Here is a 16,921-nt window from a genome sequence, read left to right as displayed (position 1 = left end):
ACAGAGAGCAGACAGACAGAGAGCAGACAAACAAAGAGGAGACAGACAGAGAGCAAACAGAGACCCAGCAAACAGACAGAGAAGAGAGACAGAGAGCAGACAGACAGAGAACAGACAGACAGAGAGCAGACAAACAGAGAGCAGACAGACAGAGAACAAACAGACAGAGAGCAAACAGACAGAGAATAGACAGACAAAGAGCTGACACACAGAGAACAGAGAGCAAACATAGAGAACAGACAGAGAGCAAACAGAGAGAGCAAACAGACAGAGAACAGACAGACAGAGAGCAGACAAACAGAGAGCAGACAGACAGAGAACAAACAGAAAGAGAGCAAACAGACAAAGAGCAGACAGACAGAGGGCAGACAGTAAGAGAACAGACAGACAGAGAGCAGAAGGCCAGAGAACAGAGAGACAGAGAATAAACAGACAGAGAGAGAGCAGACAGACAGAGAACAGACAGAGAGCAGACAGACAGACAGCAAACAGACATAGGGCAGACAGACAGAGAGAGGACAGACAGAGAGGGGACAAACAGAGAACAAACAGACAGAGAGCAGACAGACAGAGAATAGACAGACAAAGAGCTGACAGACAGAGAACAGACAAAGAACAAACATACAGAGAGCAAACAGACAGAACAAACAGAGAACAAACAGACAGACAGCAGACAGACAGAGAGCAAACAGACAGAGAACAGACAGAGAATAAACAGACAGCAGACAGACGGATAGACAGGGAGCAAACAGACATAGGGCAGACAGACAGAGAGCAAACAGACAGAGAACAGACAGAAAGAACAGACAGCCAGAGAGCAGAAAGCCAGAGAACAGACAGACAGAGAATAAACAGACAGACAGAGAGCAGAAAGACAGAGAGCAGACAGACAGAGAACAGACAGAGAACAAACAGACAGAGAGCAGACAGACAGACAGCAAACAGATGGAGAGCAAACACACATAGGGCAGACAGACAGAGAGCGGAGAGACAGAGAGAGGACAGACAGAGAACAAACAGGCAAAGAGCTGACAGACAGAAAACAGACACAGAACAAACAGACAGAAAACAGACAGACAGAGAGCAGAGGGACAGAGAGCAGACAGACAGCAGACAGACAGAGAGCGGACAGTAAGAGAACAGACAGCCAGGGAACAGACAGACAGAGAATAAACAGACAGAGAGAGAGTAGACAGACAGAGAACAGACAGAGAACAAACAGACAGAGAACAGACAGACAGACAGCAAACAGACGGAGAGCAAACAGACATAGGGCAGACAGACAAAGAGCTGACACACAGAGAACAGACAGAGAACAAACAGAGAGCAGACAGACACAGAACAGACAGAGAACAAACAGACAGAGAGCAGACAGACAGCAAACAGACGGAGAACAAACAGATATAGGGCAGACAGACAGAGAGCGGAGAGACAGAGAGGGGACAGACAGAGAACAAACAGACAGAGAGCAGACAGACAGAGTATAAACAGACAAAGAGCTGACAGACAGAGAACAGACAGAGAACAAACAGACAGACAGCAGACAGACAGAGAACAAACAGACAGAGAACAAACAGACAGACAGAGAGCAAACAGACATAGGGCAGAAAGACAGAGTGCAAACAGACAGAGAACAGACAGACAGAGAGCTGACAGAGAGAGGTGACAGACAGAGAATAAACAGACAGAAAACAGACAGAGAGCAGAAAGACAGACAGCAGACAGACAGGGAGCGGATAGACAGAGAGCAAACAGACATAGGGCAGACAGACAGAGAACAGACAGAAAGAGAACAGCCAGCCAGAGAGCAGAAAGCCAGAGAACAGACAGACAGAGAGCAGAAAGACAGAGAGCAGACAGACAGAGAACAGACAGAGAACAAACAGACAGAGAGCAGACAGACAGAGAACAGACAGAGAACAAACAGACAGAAAACAGACAGACAGAGAGCAGAGGGACAGAGAGCAGACAGACAGCAGACAGACAGAGAGCAGACAGTAAGAGAACAGACAGCCAGGGAACAGACAGACAGAGAATAAACAGACAGAGAGAGAGCAGACAGACAGAGAACAGACAGAGAACAAACAGACAGAGAACAGACAGACAGACAGCAAACAGACGGAGAGCAAACAGACATAGGGCAGACAGACAGAGAGCAAACAGACAGAGAACAAACAGACAGAGAGCAAACAGACAGAGAATAGACAGACAAAGAGCTGACACACAGAGAACAAACAGAGAGCAGACAGACACAGAACAGACAGAGAACAAACAGACATAGGGCAGACAGACAGAGAGCGGAGAGACAGAGAGGGGACAGACAGAGAACAAACAGACAGAGAGCAGACAGACAGAGTATAAACAGACAAAGAGCTGACAGACAGAGAACAGACAGAGAACAAACAGACAGAGAACAAACAGACAGACAGCAGACAGACAGAGAGCAAACAGACATAGGGCAGAAAGACAGAGTGCAAACAGACAGAGAACAGACAGACAGAGAGCTGACAGAAAGAGGTGACAGACAGAGAACAAACAGACAGAGAACAGACAGAGAGTTGACAGACAGAGCTGACAGAGAACAAACAGACAGAGCCAAACAGACAGAGAGCTGACAGACAGAGAGGAAACAGACAGATAGGAAACAGACAGAGAACAAACAGACAGAAAACAGACAGAGAACAAACAGTCAGAGAGCAGAAAGCCACAGAACAGACAGACAGAGAATAAACAGACAGAAAACAGACAGACAGAGAGCAGACAGACAGAGAACAGGCAGACACAGAGCAAACAGAGAACAGACAGAGAGCAAACAGAGAGAGAGCAAACAGACAGAGAACAGACAGAGAGCAGACAGACAGACACAGAGCAAACAGACATAGGGCAGACAGACAGACAGCGAACAGACAGAGAGCAGACAGACAGAGAGCAGACAGACAGAGAGCAAACAGACAGGGAGCAGACAAACAGAGAGCAAACAGACATAGGGCAGACAGACAGAGAGCGGACAGACAGATAGCGAACAGACAGAGAGCAGACAGACAGACAGACAGCAGACAGAAAGACAGAGAACAGACAGAGAGCAAACAGACAGAGAGCAGACAGACAGAGAGCAGACAAAGAGGAGACAGACAGAGAGCAAACAGACAGAGAACAGACAGTCAGAGAGCAGACAGACAGAGAACAGACAGACAGAGAGCAGACAAACAGAGAGCAGACAAACAGAGAGCAAACAGACAGAGAATAGACAGACAAAGAGCTGACACACAGAGAGAACAGAGAGCAAACATAGAGAACAGACAGAGAGCAAACAGAGAGAGCAAACAGACAGAGAGCAGACAAACAGAGAGCAGACAGACAGAGAACAAACAGAAAGAGAGCAAACAGACAAAGAGCAAACAGACAGAGGGCAGACAGTAAGAGAACAGACAGACAGAGAGCAGAAGGCCAGAGAACAGAGAGACAGAGAATAAACAGACAGAGAGAAAGCAGACAGACAGAGAACAGACAGAGAACAAACAGACAGAGAGCAGACAGACAGACAGCAAACAGACGGAGAGCAAACAGACATAGGGCAGACAGACAGAGAGAGGACAGACAGAGAGGGGACAAACAGAGAACAAACAGACAGAGAGCAGACAGACAGAGAATAGACAGACAAAGAGCTGACAGACAGAGAACAGACAAAGACAGACAGAGAGCAAACAGACAGAACAAACAGAGAACAAACAGACAGACAGCAGACAGACAGAGAGCTAACAGACAGAGAACAGACAGAGAATAAACAGACAGAAAACAGACAGAGAGCAGAAAGACAGACAGCAGACAGACAGGGAGCGGATAGACAGAGAGCAAACAGACATAGGGCAGACAGACAGAGAACAGACAGAAAGAGAACAGACAGCCAGAGAGCAGAAAGCCAGAGAACAGACAGACAGAGAATAAACAGACAGAAAACAGACAGACAGAGAGCAGACAGACAGAGAACAGACAGAGAACAAACAGACAGAGAGCAGACAGACAGAGAACAGACAGAGAACAAACAGACAGAAAACAGACAGACAGAGAGCAGAGGGACAGAGAGCAGACAGACAGCAGACAGACAGAGAGCAGACAGTACGATAACAGACAGCCAGAGAACAGACAGACAGAGAATAAACAGACAGAGAGAGAGCAGACAGACAGAGAACAGACAGAGAACAAACAGACAGAGAACAGACAGACAGACAGCAAACAGACGGAGAGCAAACAGACATAGGGCAGACAGACAGAGAGGGGACAGACAGAGAGGGGACAGACAGAGAACAAACAGACAGAGAGCAAACAGACAGAGAATAGACAGACAAAGAGCTGACACACAGAGAACAGACATAGAACAAACAGAGAGCAGACAGACACAGAACAGACAGAGAACAAGCAGACAGAGAGCAGACAGACAGACAGCAAACAGACGGAGAGCAAACAGACATAGGGCAGACAGACAGAGAGCGGAGAGACAGAGAGGGGACAGACCAAGAACAAACAGACAGAGAGCAGACAGACAGAGAGCAGACAGAGAACAAACAGACAGAGAACAGACAGACAGACAGCAAACAGACGGAGAGCAAACAGACATAGGGCAGACAGACAGAGAGGGGACAGACAGAGAGGGGACAGACAGAGAACAAACAGACAGAGAGCAAACAGACAGAGAATAGACAGACAAAGAGCTGACACACAGAGAACAGACATAGAACAAACAGAGAGCAGACAGACACAGAACAGACAGAGAACAAGCAGACAGAGAGCAGACAGACAGACAGCAAACAGACGGAGAGCAAACAGACATAGGGCAGACAGACAGAGAGCGGAGAGACAGAGAGGGGACAGACAGAGAACAAACAGACAGAGAGCAGACAGACAGAGTATAAACAGACAAAGAGCTGACAGACAGAGAACAGAGAGAACAAACAGACAGAGAACAAACAGACAGACAGCAGACAGACAGAGAGCAAACAGACATAGGGCAGAAAGACAGAGTGCAAACAGACAGAGAGCTGACAGAGAGAGGTGACAGACAGAGAACAAACAGACAGAGAACAGACAGAGAGTTGACAGACAGAGCTGACAGAGAACAAACAGACAGAGCCAAACAGACAGAGAGCTGACAGACAGAGAGGAAACAGACAGATAGGAAACAGACAGAGAACAAACAGACAGAGAGGGGACAGACAGAGAACAAACAGACAGAGAGCAGACAGACAGAGAATAGACAGACAAAGAGCTGACAGACAGAGAGCAGACAGACAGAGAGCAGACAGAAAGAGAACAGACAGCCAGAGAGCAGAAAGCCAGATAACAGACAGAGAACAAACAGACAGAGAGCAGACAGACAGACAGCAAACAGATGGAGAGCAAACACACATAGGGCAGACAGACAGAGAGCAGAGAGACAGAGAGAGGACAGACAGAGAACAAACAGGCAAAGAGCTGACAGACAGAGAAAACACAGACAGAGAGCAGACAGAGACCAGAGAGAGAGCAAACAGAAAGAAAACAGACAGAGAGCAGACAGACAGAGAACAAACAGGCAAAGAGCTGACAGCCAGAGAACAGACAGAGAACAAACAGACAGACAGAGAGCAGAGGGACAGCAGACAGACAGAGAGCGGACAGTAAGAGAACAGACAGCCAGAGAACAGACAGAGAATAAACAGACAGACAGAGAGCAGACAGACAGAGAGCAGACAGAAAGAGTATAAACAGACAAAGAGCTGACAGACAGAGAACAGACAGAGAACAAACAGACAGAGAACAAACAGACAGACAGCAGACAGACAGAGAGCAAACAGACATAGGGCAGAAAGACAGAGTGCAAACAGACAGAGAACAGACAGACAGAGAGCTGACAGAGAGAGGTGACAGACAGAGAACAGACAGAGAGTTGACAGACAGAGCTGACAGAGAACAAACAGACAGAGCCAAACAGACAGAGAGCTGACAGACAGAGAGGAAACAGACAGATAGGAAACAGACAGAGAACAAACAGACAGAGAGCAGAAAGCCACAGAACAGACAGACAGAGAATAAACAGACAGAAAACAGACAGACAGAAAACAGACAGAGAGCAGAGGGACAGAGAGCAGACAGAGAGCGGAAAGTAAGAGAACAGACAGACAGAGAATAAACAGATAGAGAGAGCAGACAGACAGAGAACAAACAGACAGAGACAGAGAACAAACAGACAGAGAGCAGACAGACATAGGGCAGACAGACAGAGAGGGGACAGACAGAGAACAAACAGACAGAGAGCAGACAGACAGAGAATAGACAGACAAAGAGCTGACAGACAGAGAGCAGACAGAGAGCAGACAGACAGAGAGCAGACAGACAGAGAGGGGACAGACAGAGAACAAACAGACAGAGAGCAGACAGACAGAGAATAGACAGACAAAGAGCTGACAGACAGAGAGCAGACAGAGAGCAGACAGACAGAGAGGGGACAGACAGAGAACAAACAGACAGAGAGCAGACAGACAGAGAATAGACAGACAAAGAGCTGACAGACAGAGAGCAGACAGAGAGCAGACAGACAGAGAGCAGACAGAAAGAGAACAGACAGCCAGAGAGCAGAAAGCCAGATAACAGACAGAGAACAAACAGACAGAGAGCAGACAGACAGACAGCAAACAGATGGAGAGCAAACACACATAGGGCAGACAGAAAACAGAGAGACAGAGAGAGGACAGACAGAGAACAAACAGGCAAAGAGCTGACAGACAGAGAAAACACAGACAGAGAGCAGACAGAGACCAGAGAGAGAGCAAACAGAAAGAAAACAGACAGAGAGCAGACAGACAGAGAACAAACAGGCAAAGAGCTGACAGCCAGAGAACAGACAGAGAACAAACAGACAGACAGAGAGCAGAGGGACAGCAGACAGACAGAGAGCGGACAGTAAGAGAACAGACAGCCAGAGAACAGACAGAGAATAAACAGACAGACAGAGAGCAGACAGACAGAGAGCAGACAGAAAGAGAACAGACAGCCAGAGAGCAGAAAGCCAGAGAACAGACAGACAGAGAATAAACAGACAGAAAACAGACAGACAGAGAGCAGACAGACAGAGAAAAAACAGACAGAAAACAGAGCCAGAGAGCAGAAAGCCAGACAACAGACAGACAGAGAATAAACAGACAGACAGAGAGCAGAAAGACAGAGAGCTGACAGACAGAGAACAGACAGAGAACAAACAGACAGAGAGCAGACAGACAGCAAACAGATGGAGAGCAAACACACATAGGGCACACAGACAGAGAGCAGAGAGACAGAGAGAGGACAGACAGCACAAACAGGCAAAGAGCTGACAGACAGAGAACAGACAGAGAACAAACAGACAGAGAGCAGACAGACAGCAAACAGATGGAGAGCAAACACACATAGGGCACACAGACAGAGAGCAGAGAGACAGAGAGAGGACAGACAGCACAAACAGGCAAAGAGCTGACAGACAGAGAACAGACAGAGAACAAACAGACAGAAAACAGACAGACAGAGAGCAGACAGACAGAGAACAGACAGAGCTGACAGAACAAACATACAGAGCCAAACAGACAGAGAAGAGACAGACAGAGAGCGGACAGACAGAGAGGAAACAGACAGAGAGCAGACAGACAGAGAACAGACAGAGAACAAACAGACAGAGAGCAGAAAGACAGAGAGCAGACAGACAGAGAACAGACAGAGAACAAACAGACAGAGAGCAAACACACATAGGGCAGACAGACAGAGAGGGGACAGACAGAGAGCTGACAGACAGAGAACACACAGAGAACAAACAGACAGAAAACAGACAGACAGAGAGCAGACAGACAGCAGACAGACAGAGAGCGGACAGTAAGAGAACAGACAGCCAGAGAGAGAGCAGACAGACAGAGAACAAACAGACAGAGAACAGACAGACAGAGAACAGACAGACAGAGAACAAACAGACAGAGAACAAACAGACAGAGAGCAAACAGACAGAGAATAGACAGACAAAGAGCTGACACACAGAGAACAGACAGAGAACAAACAGAGAGCAGACAGACACAGAACAGACAGAGAACAAACAGACAGAGAGCAGACAGACAGACAGCAAACAGACGGAGAGCAAACAGACATAGGGCAGACAGACAGAGAGTGGACAGACAGAGAGGGGACAGACAGAGAGGGGACAGACAGAGAACAAACAGACAGAGAGCAGACAGACAGTATAGACAGACACAGAGCTGACAGACAGAGAACAGACAGAGAACAAACAGACATAGAACAAACAGACAGACAGCAGACAGACAGAGAGCAAACAGACATAGGGCAGAAAGACAGAGTGCAAACAGACAGAGAACAGACAGACAGAGAGCTGACAGAGAGAGGTGACAGACAGAGAACAAACAGACAGAGAACAGACAGAGAGTTGACAGACAGAGCTGACAGAGAACAAACAGACAGAGCCAAACAGACAGAGAAGAGACAGACAGAGAGCTGACAGACAGAGAGGAAACAGACAGATAGGAAACAGACAGAGAACAAACAGTCAGAGAGCAGACAGACAGAGAGCAGACAGACATAGGGCAGACAGACAGAGAGCGAACAGACAGAGAGCAGACAGACAGAGAGATGACAGAGAGAGGTGACAGACAGAGAACAAACAGACAGAGAACAGACAGACAGAAAACAGACAGAGAGTTGACAGACAGAGAGGAAACAGACAAAGGGCAGACAGACAGAGAACGGACAGAGAGTTGACAGACAGAGCTGACTGAGAACAAACAGACAGAGCCAAACAGACAGAGAACAGACAGACAGAGAGCTGACAGACAGATCGGAAACAGACAGATAGGAAACAGACAGAGAGCAGACAGACAGTATAGACAGACACAGAGCTGACAGACAGAGAACAGACAGAGAACAAACAGACATAGAACAAACAGACAGACAGCAGACAGACAGAGAGCAAACAAGACATCGGGCAGAAAGACAGAGTGCAAACAGACCGAGAACAGGACAGACAGAGAGCTGACAGAGGAGGTGGTGCACAGACAGAGAACAAACAGACAGAGAACCGACAGATGATTGACAAGACAGAGCTGACAGAGAACAACACAGACAGAGCAAACCCGACAGAGAAGAGACAGACAGCGACGCTGACAGACAGAGAGGCACACAGACAGATAGGAACAGACAGAGAACAACAGTCAGAGAGCAGACAGACATAGGGCAGACAGACAGAGAGCGAACAGACAGAGAGCAGACAGACAGAGAGATGACAGAGAGAGGTGACAGACAGAGAACAAACAGACAGAGAACAGACAGACAGAAAACAGACAGAGAGTTGACAGACAGAGAGGAAACAGACAAAGGGCAGACAGACAGAGAACGGACAGAGAGTTGACAGACAGAGCTGACTGAGAACAAACAGACAGAGCCAAACAGACAGAGAACAGACAGACAGAGAGCTGACAGACAGATCGGAAACAGACAGATAGGAAACAGACAGATCGGAAACAAGTTTGGACATGCCTATCTTGGCTTTCAGTGCTTACCAGTCTAGTGAGTATAAGAGAACTTGTGGAGAGCTGGACATGTCCAAACCTGTCCTCTAACACTCCGAAATGGAGGTGTTCCTTTGTCCCGCTTCATCAGCAAATCGGTCGTGATGCGCGAAGCCTCCGCGCGGCTTTCCAAGACAAAATCTCTTGTTAAAAGTGAAATCTGCCGGAAAATGGCTGATGTCCAGCTCTTGTGATAAGCAGACAAAGAGCACACGATGGTCTCGTATCCACAGAGCCATCAGCTTAGAAATGACCCAGTGGTTTGTGCCGCGACGTCGTAGCTCGGAGCGCGGCGCACCAACCGTCCTTAAAGGGGTCCTTAAAGCTGTAGTTAAAGTCTTTATTCTCTGTGAAGCCCGTAAAATTTTCATCAAAAGCCAGATAAATTTTTCGAATGGTTTCCAGGTGCCAGTCTCTAACAGCTTCTGAAAAAATTTTGATGGAAAAAAAGTCCTTTTCATTCCACCATTTCCAGACAGGCGAATGACGTCACCGACAGGCGTGGAAAAACTCACGCATGCGCACGAGGGTTCAAGCATGTCTGACGTAAAAACATATGAATGAAATCCATATAGTTTTTGAAAAAAATAAAAAGGACCGTTACTTTATGGACAGACCTCATATATATATATATATATATATATATATATACACACACACACACATAAAGAGTTCAGATGCAAAACCCAAAAAGGTGCTTTGCCCGCTTCAGGTTGGTGGAGTGTCCTTGCCTCAAGTGGAGGAATTTAAGTATCTCGGGGCTTGTTCACGAGTGACGGATGGATGGAGCGTGAGATCAATAGACGGATCGGTGCAGCATCTGCAGTGATGCGGTCGTTGTATCGGACCGTCGTGGTGAAGAGAGAGCTGAGTAGGGGGGCAAAGCACTCGATTTACCGATCGATCTACGTTCCGATCCTCACCTATGGTCATGAGATTTGGCTCATGACCGACAGAACGACATTGCAAGTACAAGCGGCCGAGATGAGTTTCCTCCACAGGGTGGCTGGGCGCTCCCTTAGAGATAGGGTGAGGAGCTCGGTTACTCGGGAGGAGCTCAGAGTCAAGCCGCTGCTCCTCCACATCGAAAGGAGTCAGTTGAGGTGGCTCGGGCAACTTTTCCGAATGCCCCCTGGACGCCTCGCTGGAGATGTGTTCCGAGCACATCCCATTGGGAGGAGGCCCCGGGGAAGACCCAGGTCACGCTGGAGGGACTACATCTCTCGGCTGGCTTGGGAACGCCTTGGGGTTCCCCCGGAGGAGCTGGGGGAGGTGTGTGTGGATGGGGAGGTCTGGGCGGCTTTGCTTGAGCTGCTGCCCCTGCGACCAGACTCCGGATAAAGCGGAAGAAAATGGATGGATGGATGGATGGAAAAAAAATAATACAGTACAGAGAGCTGTTGGCCAACCCGTCCTGTATAGGTCAGACCTGCTACAGGAGGATAAGGAAAAATAGAGTGTGTGCTCAAGGAATACTGCACACATTGTGCTCTAGTGCCACCCAGGACAAGTCACCTGCATCAAACCAAACTGATGCCCTCACTCAAGCAACAGAGGATCCAGATGTCCTGGGTAGCACGTCCCTGGACCATTTCAAAGCCCTCACTGTCACCAAAAGTTGCGAGAACGCTGTGCATCGTTGCATCCTGCACAAGAACGCCATCACACATACGCTGAACTCTGCCAATACGCTGAGAAACAACAATAACAACAATGGATGGAGGCGAGATGCCTTTCATACAAGTAAATACAAACCGCCTGCGAAATATACCGAAAATTCGCCCCATCCTGTCTATGGCTGATGCTGAGACCCTGATCCATGCATTTATCTCTTCTAGATTGGACTTCTGCAATGTTCTATTTTCTGGTTTACCGCAGTCCAGCATTAGGGGTCTCCAATTGGTTCAAAATGCTGCAGCCAGACTTTTGACACGAAGCAGAAGGTTCGACCACATTACACCTATTTTGGCATGTCTTCACTGGCTTCCTGTCCCAGTGAGATCAGATTTTAAGGTTCTGCTAGGAGTCTAAAAATTATTCATGGACTGGCACCTTCCTAATTAAACTTTACGTACCGGCCCGGGCTTTATGTTCTCAGAGTGCAGGATTACTTTGTGTCCCTAAGGTGAATAAGAAGTCTGCGGGTCACAGAGCTTTCTCTTATCGTGCCCCTGTTCTGTGGAATGATCTCCCTGCATCAATAAAATAATCAGATTCTGTGGAGACTTTCAAGTCCAGACTTAAGACGCACTTATTTTCCCTTTCATATTGCTAGCATAGTGGTACAGTTTTGTTTTTCGCTTTTTGCTCTTTTAATTCATTTTATTAGTAAATTGAGCGGGCCGCGGCCTCAACTTTACCTAAATTCTGGGTCTTTTAGTGAAGTTTAGGGCTAGTGGCCGGCGATCACCTTAGTATTTCTCTGTTTTTCTTGTTGTTTAATGCTGACAAATTATACAGTATTTCTTGTCTTTCTGATGCCTGATTCAGTTTTTTCTCTCTGTTTAAGGTGCAGCTCCATCCAGAGATGGGTGTGGTATTTGTGTTTGTGACCCTCCTGTCCTGTGCACCAACAACATTTCCTGTATATTCGTTTTGTGAATTGTTCTGTAATTTGTGTCTGTATCATGGCCCAAGCAGAAGGTCACCCCTTTGATTCTGGTCTGCTTGAGGTTTCTTCCTCAGAGAGAGTTTTTCCTTACCACTGTTGCTCTGGGGGTTGGTAAGGTTAGACCTTACTTGTGTGAAGCGCTTTGAGGCAACTCTGTTGTGCTTTGGTGCTATATAAATGAAAATAAACTGAAATGAAATTGAAATCCTGTGTAGCCAGAATGCCCTTCTGTAGGAGAAACACTAACATGCCAAGCAAATGGATGAATTGGGATCCACAGTGTCACATCAGTGCCAAAAGTCACACCTACTCTCCGACTACCCCGAGAACAAGCCTATGAACAAAGGCATGCTACTGCACCAAAGTCACCTCAGCGGCAGAACCCTCTCACAAGCTATACAGTTGTTCTCAAAAGTTTACATACCCTGGCAGAATTTTGGGGGTTTTTTGGGCCATTTCTCAGAGAATATGAATGACAACACTTTTTTTTTTTTTTTTTACTAATGATTAGTTGTTGGCTAAAGCCATTTATTGTCAACAGTACTAACAACAACAGTAAAGTCAACAGTAAAGACAACCTGACCTTCAGAGTAAAACTCTACTTTGAAGCTGTCACTACTTTTATTGTGAAGTACATTCAGGAACATGGCTTATTGGCAGGAGCTTTACACATTTCAGTGACTGTCTGCAGCAGCAGAGACCATCAGACTGCACACTGGCTGGAGAACAGCTGCTGCTACCTCCAGAACATGAAGTTAGTATCCGACCCCTAATAGCTCAGCTTTATCTCAGCATGTGTGAAACCTGCTCACTGAGAAGAACAAAGACCAACACATCCCTGAGAACCGGACAGAAATAAGCTGCAAACTGACCTGGCAGGCGTTGTAGAGGAGCTGGTGCTCAAACTTCTTTATGCCCAGGATCTGCTGGAACATCTCGTAGAGCTGGTCCTTGCTGAGGATGAGCTCAGAGGCGGCACTGGCCGTCAGTCTCTGCTGGTGCTTCCTGGGATCCTCTTCACCTCTGTAGATGGTGTCAAACTTGGCCATCCATGAGCTCAGCACCGTCTCCTTGCTCAGGCCGTCGATCTCCGGCAGGCTGCGCACCCGCTTCTCGATGTGCTTCTTAAAAACCTCCCGAGAGTCACTGGATGAGCAGCCACCACTTTGCACCATCCGACACACACGATCACTTTTCAGGAAGACCTGAAACACAGAGATCCATTTAGGAGACGTTTCAAGCCAAAAACATTGCTTAAAGAAACTGTCACCTTTAGGTTGATGAAAGAGCAAAATAATGAGCTGTCAACTGACTGAAAGTATTTAATCTCACGATTGTCCAGTTAACTTGCAGTTCATTTCAGCCACGACTGAAATGTAGATCAGCACCTCCAAATCTGAGGCCATGGTCCTCTTTCAAAAAGGTGGATTGTCCCTCTGGGTCAGGGGAGGCTTACTGCCCCAAATGGATGAATGAATTTGTCTCCACTGGTATGTCATCTGGACCAACTGTTTTTCCACTCTTCATAGCTGCTCTCACTTCATCACTACTCATCCTTAGCACTTCCTGATTTCCTCTCATCACATCATCCATCCATTTCTCCCCCTATCTTTTCTTTCTTTAAAATTTATTTCATTCATTTAAAAGAAAAAAAAAAACAGAAAAGTAGAAATAAAGCATCACAAATCACCTGAATGAAAAGGAGCAGAGAGAACAAGTCTTATGTTTTCAGCCCCTTTTTACAATACAATCTTTCAATATCCAGCCTCATTATTCGACATTATTTAACAGATTGCATTTCTTTGACTTGTCACATACCACTGACTTATTTCATAATTATGACCATTATTTAGTAGATTACATCTCTGACAGGTTACATTTTAAACTTAAAACATTTTAAACATTATTAACAGATTACATTTTTTGGCTTTGTCACAGCCCACTGACTTATTTCATAGTTTCATACTTACTTAATACATCTAGTTTAATACGTTTTTTAAATAACTTAAGCAACCTTAATTCTTTAATTTCTTTGTTGAGATTGTTCCATAATTTTACACCATTTACTGAAATACTCCGTTCCTTTACTTTGGTTCTGTATCTTGGTTTTTTAAAGACTTCTATTCCTTTCAATGTATAACTACTTACTCTTTTTTCAAACATATTTTGAATGTTTGTTGGTAAAGTATTTTTATTAGCTTGGTGCATTGTTTGTAATATTTTCAAATCGACTAAATCATGAAATTTAAGTACCCTGTACTTAATGAACAATGGATTAGATGGATCTCTAAAACCACTGTTGCTAATCACTTTTAAAGCTCTTTTCTGCAGAATAAATAAAGGTTGTGTATAAGTTGTATATGTTGATCCCCAGATATCTGCACAATAAGTTAAATATGGAACAATCAATGAATTGTACAATGTTAATAAACGATAACTATTTAATGAATATTTTACTTTATGCAAAACAGCAATGGCTTTCGCTATTTTTCCTTTTATGTAATTTATGTGTGACTTCCATGTAAGATCTTCATCAATCATGACTCCTAAAAATTTCGTTTCTTTTACCCTTTGTATATCCATTCCATCTATTTGTAATGACACATTATTTTTTTCACTCTGTCATTAAACAATATAAAATTTGTCTTGTTAATATTTAGTGACAATCTGTTTATATCAAACCAATATTTAACTTTTTTCAACTCTGTATTTATCACTACTTCCTGTATATCTGATCCAGAGTAAAACAGCGTTGTATCATCAGCAAATAATATGCTGCCAAGCACATTAGATACATTCACAAAATCATTAATATACAAAATAAACAGTTTGGGTCAAAGTACCGATCCTTGTGGTACTCCATAAATAATGTTACACAGTTCTGATTTGGTATTATTTATCTGAACAAACTGTTCTCTATTTTCTAAGTAGCTTTTTACCCACTGATGTGCAATACCTCTTATTCCATATTGTTGTAACTTGTAAAGCAATCTTGAGTGGTCGATAACATCAAAAGCCTTTTTCAGGTCGATAAAAATACTTACAAAATAATCCTTATTTTCTATTGTTGTTGACATTTTCTCTATTAATTCCATAATTGCCATAGCTGTCGAATGTTTTGTTCTGAATCCATACGGAGCATTATTTAAAATATGATGTTTCTCAATGAATTTATCCAAGCTTGTCACAAAAACTTTTTCCATAATTTTAGAAAACTGTGGAAGCAATGATACTGGCCTGTAATTAGAAAAATTATGTTTGTCTCCATTTTTATATAATGGGACTACCTTGGCAATTTTGATTTCATCTGGAAAAATCCCTGTTGACTTTCATCTTCTTCACCCATAAGCTCCTCAAAATACTCCTCTCTTCCTTTGTCTGACCAATCCGTTTGTCATTTTCTCCTTCCTTAGTGTTAAACCTTATGTGCAGTTCACACTATGCCCTTTCTTAGCTTTTCATCTCTTTTCACCTTATGGATGTCACATCTTTTTGTATTCCAGTCTCCTTTTTTCATCTTGTCAAATGTCCCAATTCTTTTTCACCAGCCTCTTTCTCCTTATACATTCCTGAACATCTTGGTTCCACCACCGGACTGGACTGCATTTTATAGCACTGTATCTGATGCAGAGGCTCAAAGTGCTCACATTCAGCCATTTACACACACTCACTACCGTGAGTACCATCAGTACAAAGGGCCTTAAGGAATCAGATCCTCTGTCCACAAGCTGAGTGAGCAGGTTACACACATGCTGGCCGCTGTTTTAACTTTCAGGGAACCACCTTCCCTGTTCCCAGTCACCATTACGACAGTTCTTACTTCATATTTTGGTTATAGATTAACTGGGGAAGGGGAAAGGCCATGCGGGACATTTAGAGAGTGGTCAAAAGAAACTCCTTCTTTTGGCTAATCCAATCCAATCCAATCCACTTTATTTATATAGCACATTTCAAACAACAGAACAGTTTCCAAAGTGCTGCACATAAAAATAATTATACAAACTATACAAAACAATAAACCAACTCAGATACTAATAAATTAACATAAAAACAATAAAACAATAAATAAATAAAACACTGGGCCAAAGACAACAGAAGACCATACAACTCATGCAGAGCTAAAGCCAGAGAATAAAGTGGGTCTTCAGACGAGACTTAAAACACTCCACTGTGGGGGCTGTTCGAACGTGGAGAGGCAGAGCGTTCCAGAGTCTGGGCCCAGCCACAGAGAAGGCCCTGTCCCCCCTGGTCTTAAGTCTCGTCCTAGGCACCACAAGCTGGAGCTGGCCCTCAGACCTCAGAGCGCACACTGGGGAGTAAATTTGGAGGAGGTCTACAATATATTGTGGGGCCAGTCCGTTTAAGGCTTTAAAAACAAATAATAAAATTTTAAAATCAATTCTAAAATTAACAGGGAGCCAGTGCAAAGACGCGAGAATGGGTGTAATATGTTCATGTTTTTTGCTCCCAGTTAAGAGGCGTGCAGCAGCGTTCTGGACTAACTGCATGCAATCTGTGAAGTGTATTTTGATTAATTCCAAAAAAAAAAGTGAATTGCAGTAGTCCAGGCGTGAAGAAATAAAAGCATGCATGAGGCACTCCAAGTCAGAAAAGGATAAAATTGATTTAATTTTGGTTAAAATACGAAGCTGATAAAAGCTGGATTTAACAACCGCCTTGACCTGCCTGTCCAGTTTAAAATCAGAGTTCATAATGATGCCAAGGTTGGTGGCTGTGG

At 44.9% G+C, this 16,921-nt stretch overlaps 1 protein-coding gene across 1 annotated transcript in view; it reads right to left on the bottom strand.

Annotated features, from left to right (window-relative positions):
• Positions 1 to 16,921, bottom strand: part of LOC117507690 (calcium-dependent secretion activator 1-like) — a 547,099-nt gene that overhangs the window by 472,498 nt on the left and 57,680 nt on the right. Inside the window, 1 exon segment of the mRNA XM_034167504.1 lies at positions 13,056 to 13,388. Coding sequence (XP_034023395.1) covers positions 13,056 to 13,388 — 333 coding nt within the window.

Source organism: Thalassophryne amazonica, chromosome 3, assembly GCF_902500255.1.
Source record: "Thalassophryne amazonica chromosome 3, fThaAma1.1, whole genome shotgun sequence".
Lineage (NCBI taxonomy): Eukaryota > Metazoa > Chordata > Actinopteri > Batrachoidiformes > Batrachoididae > Thalassophryne > Thalassophryne amazonica.
This window is presented reverse-complemented; position numbering and strand designations above follow the sequence as displayed.